General features: G+C 34.7%; 1 protein-coding gene across 2 annotated transcripts in view; it reads left to right on the top strand.

Annotated features, from left to right (window-relative positions):
* Window positions 1–12654, top strand: part of LOC145680634 (uncharacterized) — a 49171-nt gene extending 36517 nt beyond the window's left edge. For both annotated transcript variants that reach the window (XM_081751324.1, XM_081751325.1), the window contains exon 5: window positions 7271–12654. In XM_081751324.1, coding sequence (XP_081607450.1) covers window positions 7271–7571 — 301 coding nt within the window. In that variant the 3' untranslated portion in view covers window positions 7572–12654. The remainder of the gene's footprint in view (window positions 1–7270) is intronic.
* Window positions 12655–13192: the final 538 nt, after the last annotated feature.

Raw genomic sequence — 13192 nt, 5'->3', positions numbered from 1 at the left:
CAGGAAGTTCAGTTGACGTTGCAAAGGTTTCTATATCCAGCTTGTTTCGCAATTCAGTTCAAATTTATCCCTAGAAAATCCGTCAAGATTGCGCCTAAATTTATGGAATGTTATGTGTAAACTAGATTGAAAATAAAACATATTGTTCTGTCAACATTTTTAAAAAAGAGAAAAAAGGGACAATAAAGGTGCTGAAGGCTAAAAGAAGTAAGAAAAAGGGAAATTTTACGAATCTAGCGAAAGAGCTGCAACAAAGTGCGTTCATTTCAGTTCGTTTTATGCCCGGAAATAGATATTTTAAAGTTTGGTTGTTATAACAACCACATTTTTAGAAAAGGTGCTGCACCTTAAAATCCGCTCTCCAGTTATAAGTATACATCACACAGTATATACATAGATAAACTTATTTACGTCTCTCAATGCACCATTTTCCTTCTAATTTTTTCAGGTTACCCTATTCTTAATCTGCACCAATCACGTACTTGGTTATTATTGCTGCCGTTACTTCCCTAATCCATATCTCGTACTCAGGTAATTCCGTCGGTAAATGTGACAGACAAGAATTCACTATAAACTTATCAACGGAACAACGTCAAATTCACCATAAATGCCAGTCATCCTTGAATATTTTAGTACGTTATAAACAACATTATATTATACACTAATAGCTTATAACCTTACATCAGTTAGTTTTCTTAACATTATACACACAGATTATTACATTATATGTTCACCTAGTTGTCAAATTATTTACAATAACACATATTCCAAAACATACTAATTTAAATATATTGTGTAAAAGTTACCCACTTGTCAAATTACGAGGGGAAGCTGGAAAGTTCATGAAATCACCAAGAAGAAATTTACCTGGAAGAACCATTTTAATACACTATTCAACATATTCCACCCGAAGCTCAATACACTTTTCACAACGATGTTGTTGCAAATAGAAGGTGTTGTCCTGCTGTGCAAACCAGTCCTTCACCTTCGCAATGAGTGTCTCATCGGATGGAAAATATTTGCCTTTGAGATGTTTTTTGAGATGTAGGAAGAGGTGATCAGATTAGGTGAGTAGGGTGGGAGAGGTACATAGGTGAAGTCCAGATCCACCAGCAATTGCATAGTTTGGTGAATCTTGTGGGAGGGTGCATTGTCCTGGAGAAACAACACCACTGCTCATTTTTCTCCGACGTTTTTTCTTCAGAGCCTTCTTCAGCTCAATCAAATAGTTGGAATAAACCCCAGCGTTAATGGTTTCCTTCTTAAGATATTTGATAAGGATGACACCGTCCTTATCCCAAAACACCGATGCAAGCACCTTCCCAGCTGATCTTTGGCTTCGGAACTTCTTTGGTCGAGGAGATCCACTGTAGCGCCACTCCATGGATTGCTGTTTAGTCTCTGGATCATAGTAGTGCAGCCACGTTTCATCTTCTGTCACCAGACTGCGCAAGAATTCACCAGGGTTTTGAAAACTTTTGCAAAATTTCCTGTGACATCTGCACCCGCGTTCTCTTCTAGTCAGCATTCAAACATTTTGTGATCCATTTGGCACTGACCTTCCGGACGTCCAAATACTTTGCTATTATGAGACCCACACGCTCACGCGTTATCCCCACACACGCAGCAATGTTTTTGATCGATACGCGCCTATCCTCTTATTAGGGTAGGCAGTTTGATAAATTCCTTGTAATTATGCAAAAACAGGAACCACTTATCTACATTTTGCATGATGAATTCAAAGAATAATGGCAAGAGTTGTAGTAGTTGATTTGTACAGTGAGAAAACTTTTGATCTTCTAAACGTAAAAGTGAAAGAAGAAAAAAATCTACTGCCAGATAAGAAAATTGATGTCGGTGATTAAGGCGTACGGTTGGCATCGATAGAAGTCGATAAGGTGCAACAACAGTTATTCACATTAAATGCAAAGAAATTCTTCATAAAAGTAACAAGTTACCTTCAACAAAGGTTGCCACTAAACAACCGGATTTTGAAACATTGCCAAATTTTGCACCCTGCTGTTAGACATGCAAAGGAAGAGCAAGATATGATATTGTCATCTTAGAAACGATTAACGTCTTGTGTGCCTTAGGCGTTGACCAGTCAGGAAATTGACAAAGCCGTAGACGAGTAGCGAATTTATATGAGTGATCAGAGCATACGCGATGACTTTTGTTGATTGTAGTGCTGACTGTATTGGAACAAAGGAAACCAAGCTGTTCAACAATTACTAAACTTGTGAAAGCAGTGTTAATACTTTCACACGGGTAGGCATCTGTTGAATGTGATTTCTCGACAAATAAGAACATGATGCTATCCAAGAGACAAGGACTGAATGAAGAAACCATCAATGGGCTACGGATGATTAAAGACAGTGGGTAAAAATGTAAATGAAGTTAATATCACTAAAAAAATGTTAATGTACTGCAAAGAAGCACATAAGAAATATCGTGAAGATGTGGACAGAGATAAACAAAACTTAGAACAGCAAGAAATTGAGCATAAGATCACAGCAGAAAAGACAAAAATGAGTGCCAAAAAAAGAGTGGAGGAAAACATGTGTGTTGAAGTTCACGAAGTTGAAAAATTAATTTCTGAGGGGAAACATTCGGCTTCAGAAAACAATAAAGCATCGGCTATGGATGACGTGTCAGCTGCACAAGCCCTGATTGAGGCTGGAACGAAAAGGCTTAAAAATGCCACAACACAGGTGTCGCAAAAGTAACACGTGTAGAAGTTCATTATTGTACGTTCAAAATGTAAAAGTAAAAATGTATAATACCTAGGTAGTGGTGGATCGAGGGAAAGGCATAGGCAACTCGAACCACAAGAGTTTTTCTCTCAATCAGTAAATGAAGTTTTTTTTTTTTTTTTCTCAAAACAATACAGCAGGTCAGCTAAGTTTAAAAAGTAAAAAGTTACATACACTCTTATTCTGTATTAATCTAAATCTTGTTTCCAGTTGGCTATTGACGTGAAGGGAGGCTACAATACATTTATATTTTTTTCTGTGCTTTAGATATTCCATTGTATAAACCAAATTGTCCTATATTTTTTCAATGTTCTGCTGGGAGGCCTGCTTTTGTCCTATACCCGAGAGGCATACCATATAAACTCGAGCCGTATGTTTCTTCATCAGATGTAAATATCCCTCAATTATGTGAGTTACGATCGTGGCTAAACCACCCTTGCTATTATTTTTTGAAACTGGTGGTGCTTACGTCGCACCAAGAAACACACTTTGTTCTACATCGGGAGTACTCCCGAGCCTTGAACATTTACGATCAGGACCGGACTTAGGAAGTGCGAAGCCCAATTGGGAATAATATTGTGGAATTCCAGGACAGGACAAGTCAAAATGATAGACAAGCTTTCAAAAATTTATTCTGTGAAATCTAATAAACATATGTTATTATGAGACATGTGCTAAGAAAGGTAAACTCACAAAGTTTTCTCCAAACATATGACAAGTGTTCTATGTGTACCTTGCATAACATGGTACACACAAGCCGATAGTTTATTACCTGGCAAACCGTTTATGCGCATGTTTTGGTGAATACCGGCAATGGTTGCTGTGATGCACGACCCGAATCTCTAAAATGTACATACCACTTAGGTCGGTAGGTCTCTCCGATATTTGGTACGGAAATATCATTGCATTCTAAATCACCATAGAAAGGTCTGTTCTCCACTTAACGCCATTTTCCGTAACTACTCGCTGCTGACTCTTAGCAGTAGAAAGTGGAAACACTGCGTGGAAACTAAACTTCGAAAGTTACCTGTCGAAGGGCATGTCTTACAATAACGTACATTTAGTAGATCTTACAGAATAAACTTCTAAATTGGGTCCATCATTTTGAGTTGCCCTGTATGTATAAACTGTGATAGAATGGAAAGCAATGAAAATGCATGGGATTTAGTAGATGGAACACATGTAAGTTACATGTTAATATAAAAATCATATGTGTAAGCCTACAAATAACAATAGTATTTGTATATCACCTCGGAAATGTACACTCATGTCGAAAATTATTGTCACATGTCTATAAATATGTTGTTGTAAGAATATAATTTGATAACGAATTCGCCCAGTATTTCTTATAATGTTAGTATGTGAATAATCGGCAAAGATATGTATGTGGCAAATTTCATGTCAAAAGAGCAATAAATAAGAACAATAAAACTAAAATAAAACTTCCTTATCCATTTATCAACATTTTGTTTTACTCACTTTAATTTTCGCATTTATAATTCTTTTCATATGAAATTTACCACTACAAATATACATTTCCCGGTTATACATATAGTATCAGTGTTAAAAGTATCCTGCAAAATTATTCTCAAATAATTATCAAATTTCAAATAATTATCAAATTATATTCTTACAAGAAGGCTATATGCGACAATCATTTTGGGCATGAGTGAACATAGTTACAGTATCACTTTTTAGTGACTATGAAATGATTTATTTAAAAAAAAAAAAAAAAATCAGAGAAAAAAGGAAAATTTAAGTGCACTATTAGTAATAAATTATATTTTTTAAACTTCTAAAAATTATAGGCTTTCCAATGCTCCTTTATTTCCTATTTTTCCTATATATTTGCGTCTCTTCCCATAAACCTGTATGTTTCCTATATTTTAATGAATCCTCCTATATTTTTGTGGCATTGCTACTTCCACTTGTGAAAAATAACGTAAGTTGTTTGCCCAGACGTTAATGTTGCCCAGGCAATGATCCAGACCGATCCTTGAAAATGAATGAACTACAAAAAATTCAAGAGAAGCAAAACAGAGAGAGACAGAAGATGACAAATAAGCATATTCAGGTTTTGAAGAAAATGAAAGTGTAACTGATGCTTTTACTGTTGCATATATTTCCTTAGATGCACTAAATTCTGTGTGCAATTGTGTATTTAGATGCTTAACAAACCAACTCTTTGTATCATGTGTTTTGTGATTTTTTTTTTATTTTTACAACTTATGTATATTATTTGAAAAAAAAAAAAAAGGAATTAACATACGCGTAGAAATGATAGTATCTTGCAAGTGATGAAATTAGTCACATTTGAGACGTACCTATACCAAGGATGTTATAAAATAGAGGATCTGCCTATATGTATCGTCATCTTATTAAATTAATGAAGCCAAAAAACAATCAAACATCGGCAAGTCTGATTGGCTACTTTCGTTTCCGCCATGATTGTTGGCTCAAAACATTGCGATCCTATTGGGCAGAGTGGGCAGAGTAGGGGTAGCGAAACTGTGACGTATGACTTCAAGATTTTGTTGTAAGGGCAGATCCTCTATTTTCTAAAATCCTTGACCTATACTTACAAACACTGATTTTCTGATGCAGGTCCTTTTTTATGGTCGTTGCTTAGTACTGGTGAGCTACGTGCAAAAACACTAAGATACACTTAAAATTTTGGAACGAGATAATTACCCATGTACACATAGTTATATTTACAGTGGAATGTCCGCTCATGTAGCAATTTATTTCTATCTATTGGATAATTGCAATGTTCCTTTTTTACAGCTTTACAAAACAACCTATATTTTTTCGTCGTGATTTCCTATATATTTTTTCATTAGCTTTGGAAAGCTTAACACTCTTAAACTATAAATGAGTCATCTCCATTAATTGTAGTTTCCTTCGTCCCCTGCCACCATACACTCTAGCACATCCCTCATGATATACTTCCTTCTTAGCCAATGTCCCAGCCAGTTTCTCTACCTCTTATAAATAATATTTAATTTTTTTTTTCAGCATTTCTAAGATCCTTTCATTCGTTTTCCGCTCGACCCAGCAAATTCTCTCCATTCTTCTTCACATGCACATTTCGAAAGCTTCCAGTCGTTTATCATCATTTTTGTATAAATCCATGTTTCTGAGCCACACAATACAGTACGCCACACGAAGCATTTTATGAGTTTTTCTCAACTCTTTATTCAAGGTCCCACAAAATAGTCTTTCCTTTCTGCTAAAGGCTTCTTTCACCATTCCAATCCTTGTTTTTACTTCACGTTCACATTTCATATAATCATTAATAATACTCCCCAGGTATCGAGAACTAGTCACCTGTTGTCTGCTCCTAGTTCTATATTTGACACCGATCCCTTTCCATTCACCATGGCTTTTGGCTTTCTAACATTTATTTTCATCCCATATTTTTCAAAGCCCTACCTCAAGTTTGCTAACATCTTATTGATTTTCTCTTCAGATTCTTCAACAAGCGCCATATCATTTGCAAACCATATACAGCTAATCATTTTACCTACTAAAATTTTGTAGGCTCTTTTTCATTACCTCTTCTAGAGAGATATTACATAGTGTAGGCGAGAGACAGCATCCCTGTTGAACTCTTCTTCCAGTTGCACTCTCCTCTGTCATTTCCTATCCTATTCTAACACTTATTGGTTAATATATATGTTTCTCAAGCCGACAGTAAATTACACTCTGACGCGGGGTCCGATTGGAAGCAATCGGCTTAAGTTTTATCCTGTTTACGATGCCCAATATTGCACCCCAGCAGCTGCAAGGGTGCATGTTCTGTTGCAGTTCAACACAACTTTGATCCCTTTCTTTGCTACAAGGAAACCTTTTGTCATAAACTGTTAAGTTGTAAACTGCTTACTTAACCAAAACTAATGTCAGAAAGGACATAGATGTAGCCGTCCCCGAAGGCTGTAATTTTCGAAGCTATTTGACCACCCACACACAACAGCGGTCCTCTGCAAGCTAGTACGCAGCATTTTTCAGCTGTCCGCAATAATTTCCCGAACATACTCATGCGTGTTGGTACTTAGCAATCAAATCCATTACCGTAAACCTGAAACTACCTTCTTTATTATTGATGCTGCATAGCAAATTATAAGCTACGATAAATCCTCAATTTTGGGAGGAGAGACATCAGAACAAGCCGTAAATGTCAAATTCGCTATTGATGAAAAGAAATGGACCACTTTATATATTTCTGTTTGGTATATATGGTCAAAGTATTTTCAATCAGATTCCGTAGTTCGAACACAAACATGTCAGTGCGGTCGACTACTAACCAAGGCCAACACTACCTTACAGTATTAGCTCATTTAATGCGGAGGAGTTGAATTGCTTCATGAAATTGGATCACCAGTCTATGTTTAAACAAAGTCTACCAAACCCAAGATGCTCTCACCTGGTGTTGAATATTGGCCTTATTAGAAGTGTCACTCTATGCATTCCGATGGTTCCTTTCTTAAATTTCTTAGTGTTATTTTTTACTTTTATAGGTGCAAGCTGTATTTCAAAGTAGAAGGTGAATTCCAGGATCGCGGTATTGGAATGCTGTACTTGAAACCTGCCAATGAAAAATTTCAACTGCTCGTGCGAGCGGATACAAGCCTTGGAAATATTCTGCTAAATATTCTTTTGAGTTCATCTATTCCTGTGACACGTAGTGGCAAAAACAATGTAATGATCGTATGTTGTCCGGATGCTTCGGATCCGAAACCAGTCCCGGTGCTCATTAAAGTGAAAACAAGTGAAGATGCAGACGAACTGAAAGATAAATTGGAAGATCATAAGAAATAAACGACAAGCCATTGTTGACGAGGACAAATTTTGTGATTCAGTTTTGTAAGACTATTAATGACTGAAAAAGTTAAATGTATAAAAAAGATGAAAAATGTCACGAAAGTAAACAAATTTTCATTATTATCTAGTGCTGATTTGTACCTATTAATTCAAAGAAACTACTATTGATATACGAATTCAAGACAAGGTACAACATGAAGTTTTTTGGTATAAGAATTTATATCAATGTGTGTTCACTTATTAGTTAGATAGTACTCCTTGTAGGGTAAGTATGTGTGATATTACTCTATGAAAGATAATTATGCATCTTTCGAAATTTACGGAGAAAAATATTTACACGAAATCTCTAAGGGTGATGATTCAACTCAAAATACGTCGAAAAGAAACGAAGTGATAAATAACATTCCCATATTTAATCAGCAGATAAAAATCGAACTCTGTTGATCGTATGATACTTTGAAATCATTAATGGGGCAGACATTAAGCACAAGCATAATACTACCTATTGTGTATGATTAGTAGTAAGTTCCTCTGCAAAAATAAAGAATACAACTTACAATATTTTGTGTCTGGGAGAGCATTTGAGATCGAGAATCCCATCATATTCATTTGCAGTTAGTGTAATTGTACTATTTGCAGACCACATCAGATTCGAATTACAAGCTAGTTGGCACAAGTGCCCAAAACTAAAAATTAGCAGAGGTAAAATAAAATCCTAAACATTCGGCCTAAATGAGGTTGAAGTATACTTGGTTCTCTCATCCTTTGAGCCATATAAATTAGTAGCAGTAGCAGTAGTAGTAGTATAGTACAGTACAGTTTATTCTGTAAAATTCACTTCTTAAAGTCTTTCTTTCTTGTATTTTCTTTCTCATTTAGAAACGTTTGATGTTATTACATAACCGGAAAGTGAATATTTATGTGATACATTGTTTGTGTAGTGTCAGTGGCGAAGGTAACTTTTCCTCTTCTTCCTTCTTAACCTCTTTGCTGTTCGTTTCAATTCGCCGAAAACTTTCAGTAGTCACAAGGAGTCGGATGTGAAAGTGAGTGTGTGGAGAAAGGTGGGAAGTCTTCGGATTTATGAATGTTGAATTCTTTCGGTAAATTGAAACTAACAGTATAGATATAAAAATATATGTATAGCTGAAATATGTGTCCAAAAATCAAACATAGCATAATTTCTAATATATTTGGAACTTACGTACATTAAAAAAATAAGTGAAACAAATAATAATTGTTGGCAATTGTGTTCATTAATTCTAATTTCAATGAAGATCAGTAAATGTCTTCAAAATACCTATTGTAAGTTCTCGGCCTTATAGTGGAGAAATGATCGTATTGTAAATAGATGTGATTATTCGAAGAACAGGACACACGCATACAACTTTATTTCACATAAATGTTTACTTTTTTAAACATTAGCAATTTTTAAGCCTTAACTTAAGGCGAAAGGGTAAAACAGTACATTGTTATTTTGTTCTGAGCAATTCAGAAAAAAAAAAAGTGCGCTGCCTGTCGTCTGGTAGAAGTGGCCCTTCACATAAATTTTTGGTACCGTATGCTGGTTTGAATAAATTTTGGAATTTGTCTTCAAACATCTGCACATATTTTTCATATAAAAATTCAATGAATATCTCTGTTTCGCAAAACATTTGTGAGGTAGTTCATAATTTCACTGAAGTGAGTCACAAAATAAATGCACAGGTACTTGGCACTGTATTACTGGTGTTTATTCATAATTTGTTGAATAGTTTTATTTATTTGCTAGGCAGTTTGTTACGGTTTAACAAAGTTTAGAAGTGAAAGTTTAGTCATGACGCCCATCACCATTTTCTGTATTTTCACATGTTTTCAATTTCATATATACACATATCTATTAAATACTAGGAGCAGGAAGACCTGCCGTTGCAATTAACATTCAGATAACCTATGGTCTATCGAAATTAGCCCAGAGAACGTCGTATGTACAGCCATAATAATTATGTTTTCCTGAAGTAAACCTGCATCGAAGAATTGAACATCGCTTATATTATTTTTGAAGGTACTAATATTCGAATTTATGGAAAAGGCACGTAATGTAGATGTAATGGTTTTGTATTCGTATATTCATTAATCTGCACCAAGTTTCCGTGAAAAATTGTAAACAGCGTAGGACTGTTCTCGATGACTGTTACGCAGAAACATGTCATAGCTAGAAATGCCAAGTCAGCTGTGTGCACTTGTATAAAGAACAAACAAACAAACGTTCAGTTTTATATATCAAATGGAAGAAAGAAATCCTGGTACGGATATTAAAAACTAATTACTTAATCTGAAAATAGTGGGAAGGTTATTAGAGAACATAGGTACAAGAAAATTCCTTGAAGAAAGTATATCTGCGAACGTACGTAGATTGCAACAAAATGTTTGTAGACATATTGGATGACTTGAGAACCGTGGACTACACATACTGTGATTCACATAGTTGGCGAAAAGAATGTTTTTCTGTAATCAAATTTCATTAAAGCTAGTTAATAAATCTCAATGTACTTCACTACATCAATTGCCATCATTTGATATGTGGAAACTAAATTTATGACTAAATGCTAAACTACTCCTAAATTATATTAATATAAATACGAAACTTGTGCAATAACTTTATAGGGATAAATAGATCATGTCAAAATTTACAGGAAACGTTAATGCAAGCAACTCAGTTGACTGTAATTCATCCAGCTCTTACTCATTAAACTATTCAACAGAGAAAAATAATAGATAAACTAGGAACTTCCAATCAATGTTTGTAATGTATCTATTTATTATGATCGCATAGAATCACCTGCTCATTTATATTTCTGTGTTACATACCAGTATTAATTATAGCTGTTCTCAAATATTTTTTACGTCGAACCAAAAAATATAAAGTACGTATAGATACTGAACTAATTATGATACAGAAATAGAATCAACGTACAGATAAGGAAAACTTGTAATGTAAAGTTGGTTAGTTTACAGCTAATTATCCAATTTAATGAAAGAAGCTCGCATTAAGCACCAAGGTCTATTTTATTTATTACAAAGTGACATTAGTGTACGTATAGTGAACACTGCGTGTGATCTAGAAGCTGAAAATTTGCTTGAAGTTTAGTGATTCTCATCTTCACCTCTACATATTTTATTGCCATGTTGCAGCAAGACAGAACTCAATCCTGTAATAGATTTTTTTTTTAATTTATGAGATAACCATCAGCAAATTTCGTTTTTACACTCAACTTTACAGATACTAGAACGGATAGATTTAATTTCAAATTAGTTTCTAAAAAAAGGAAAGAACAGTTTTTTTTTTTTTTTTTTTTTTTTTTTAATTAAGAATAAATGAATGATAGTGTTATTACTTTACCCTTTAGAGTAAGTGTAAAGGAGAGGCAGTCGCCAGTAGATGACACATGTTTACCTTTTCAGTGTGTTTCTTTCGTGTGCAAATACTCATACAACAGATTCCAGAGATGGACGTTGAAACTTCGCCGAAGGATATATTTAGCAATAATCAGATATTCATCTGTGCATTCTGTAAATATATGCTGTAAATCGAGGAGGGAAGGGATTATAAAAAATAAATAAATAAATAAAAAATGGAAAACAGTTCTCATCATTGCAGTTTCTGCCGACACCTCGGGTAATAATAATCACGAAAGGTTTAAGAAGGAGAGCAATGCTAGTTGTTGGGATGGATCTTCCTTCATAGCTAAAAAGGATTGGAAAGAAAGAGGAACAACCGATTAAACCCTTTCGACTCTTTATAATCACTCTCTTCCTCTCGAGAGTCTTAGCTCTCCTTCACTATTACTCTATCCTCGTAATCGGTATGGGGAGAAAGAAAATCTCTTTGGAGAGCAAGCAAGTTGTGTCTTTTACCTGCTTTTTCTTTACAGCGTTCTTTTTGACACTTTTCTCGTAATGTGGAAGTTAGGAGGTCAAAGAGAAGAACATTTTGGGTTTGTGTGATGTATATTGGGGATACCTGGAGAGTGAATCGAAAAGAGAAAAATAGTTTTTCCCGATCCACAGCGTGGTAGTTGCTTCAGTCCATGAAAGAAATGGTCGCCGGCGCTTGACCTCCCGTTTCCATGTATGTATATATATATATATATATATATATATATATATATATATATATATATATATATATATATATATATATATATATACTATTCTGATATAAGTAGACACTCACAGGGCAATACGATATCGAATAGGGAAACATCGGATAAGTGGCCCATAAATGTGAACTAGCACGCAGTACAAGTGGCACCATGGCATGCGGATGGGCACATCATTGTTGCGAAATATACCGCTACCATTCTTTGAAACAGTTCATATATGACGAAACTAAATTGACCTCCCGTTGGAAAATGAGAAATGCAGTTCAAACTGCTGTGGCCCAGAGATGAGTCTATAGAAAATATTTGGTACCTCCTAGAAGTGAATTTGCACAAATGGCTACTTGAGGTACTCTGTAACGAATAATACCACCTGCCACAGGATGCATCGATACATACTGGATACCATGCTACGTAGAGTTAAAGCAAAAGCAGTATGTGCTGACACCAGAATCAGGAGTAGTTTCTTCTGTGCAGTGATATGTGAAAATGGCCCCAAGTTCATTTTTCGGGTGTCGAATGATGTCAGAGTAGTATATATATATATATATATATATATATATATATATATATATATATATAATCGTGTTACAAGTACTGTATTTTGCTTCTCAGTAGCATGCTCCCAATACCTAAACACGCTTAATAATGAAGAAAACCATTTTGATTCAGTTTGCCTTAGGGAAAAGTTTCAAACTGCCATCTCTTGAATTTGACGAATACTTCTGAATATTATTGATGCTCTCTAAAGTGTACATTGAAGATATAGGAGAAAATTCTGCCGTCTCTTGGTGATAGACGCGCCTTTATGCTAAATTTAAGTATTAGAAAAGAAATAAAATTCTTACTAATTGTGGAATTGTGTAACTATATTCAATTTGATAAATGTTCTATGTATCTGGAAAGAAAAATACACTATTTTTTAAAATTTAACCAAAGTTCTTAATTTACGAAAGTTTATTTGTGTTTCATTACCATAATAATTAATCTCTAGATAGAAGGAAAAACTAGACACACTGTAGCTGTTTTGTGGTTTGTTTAAAGGATGCAATAGACCCATTCTCTAATATTACTACTACTTTCTTTCTCACATACTTTTAATAACATGAGAAATTAACTTTTTAGATCTAAATGGTGGTCTGACCTTTGAAGATGAATGCCATGTCCAATGATTAACCCCTATTTCAGGAAATGAAAATGGGTAAAAAGATTGAATAAGATCTGTCTTCTTGTACTTTACTATCTTCGAATCACCTAAAATACGCATTTTGCCTTAAGAAGGAGCAGAAATGGATTCAGTGAAAGCTCCATAAGGAAATTATTTATTGCTATAATAAATTACAGTTTCAGTATGTCCATGTAACTTCCATCGGTATAGTTGCGTTAACGTATCTATCGTTTACTTGGAACTATCGTGCTATTTTTTAAACATATATATATCAGGGTGGACTATCTATCTTGATAAGTTCTTGTAAC

This window comes from Thermobia domestica, chromosome 3, assembly GCF_964235325.1.
Source record: "Thermobia domestica chromosome 3, izTheDome1.hap1.1, whole genome shotgun sequence".
NCBI classification, from domain to species: domain Eukaryota; kingdom Metazoa; phylum Arthropoda; class Insecta; order Zygentoma; family Lepismatidae; genus Thermobia; species Thermobia domestica.
This window is presented reverse-complemented; position numbering and strand designations above follow the sequence as displayed.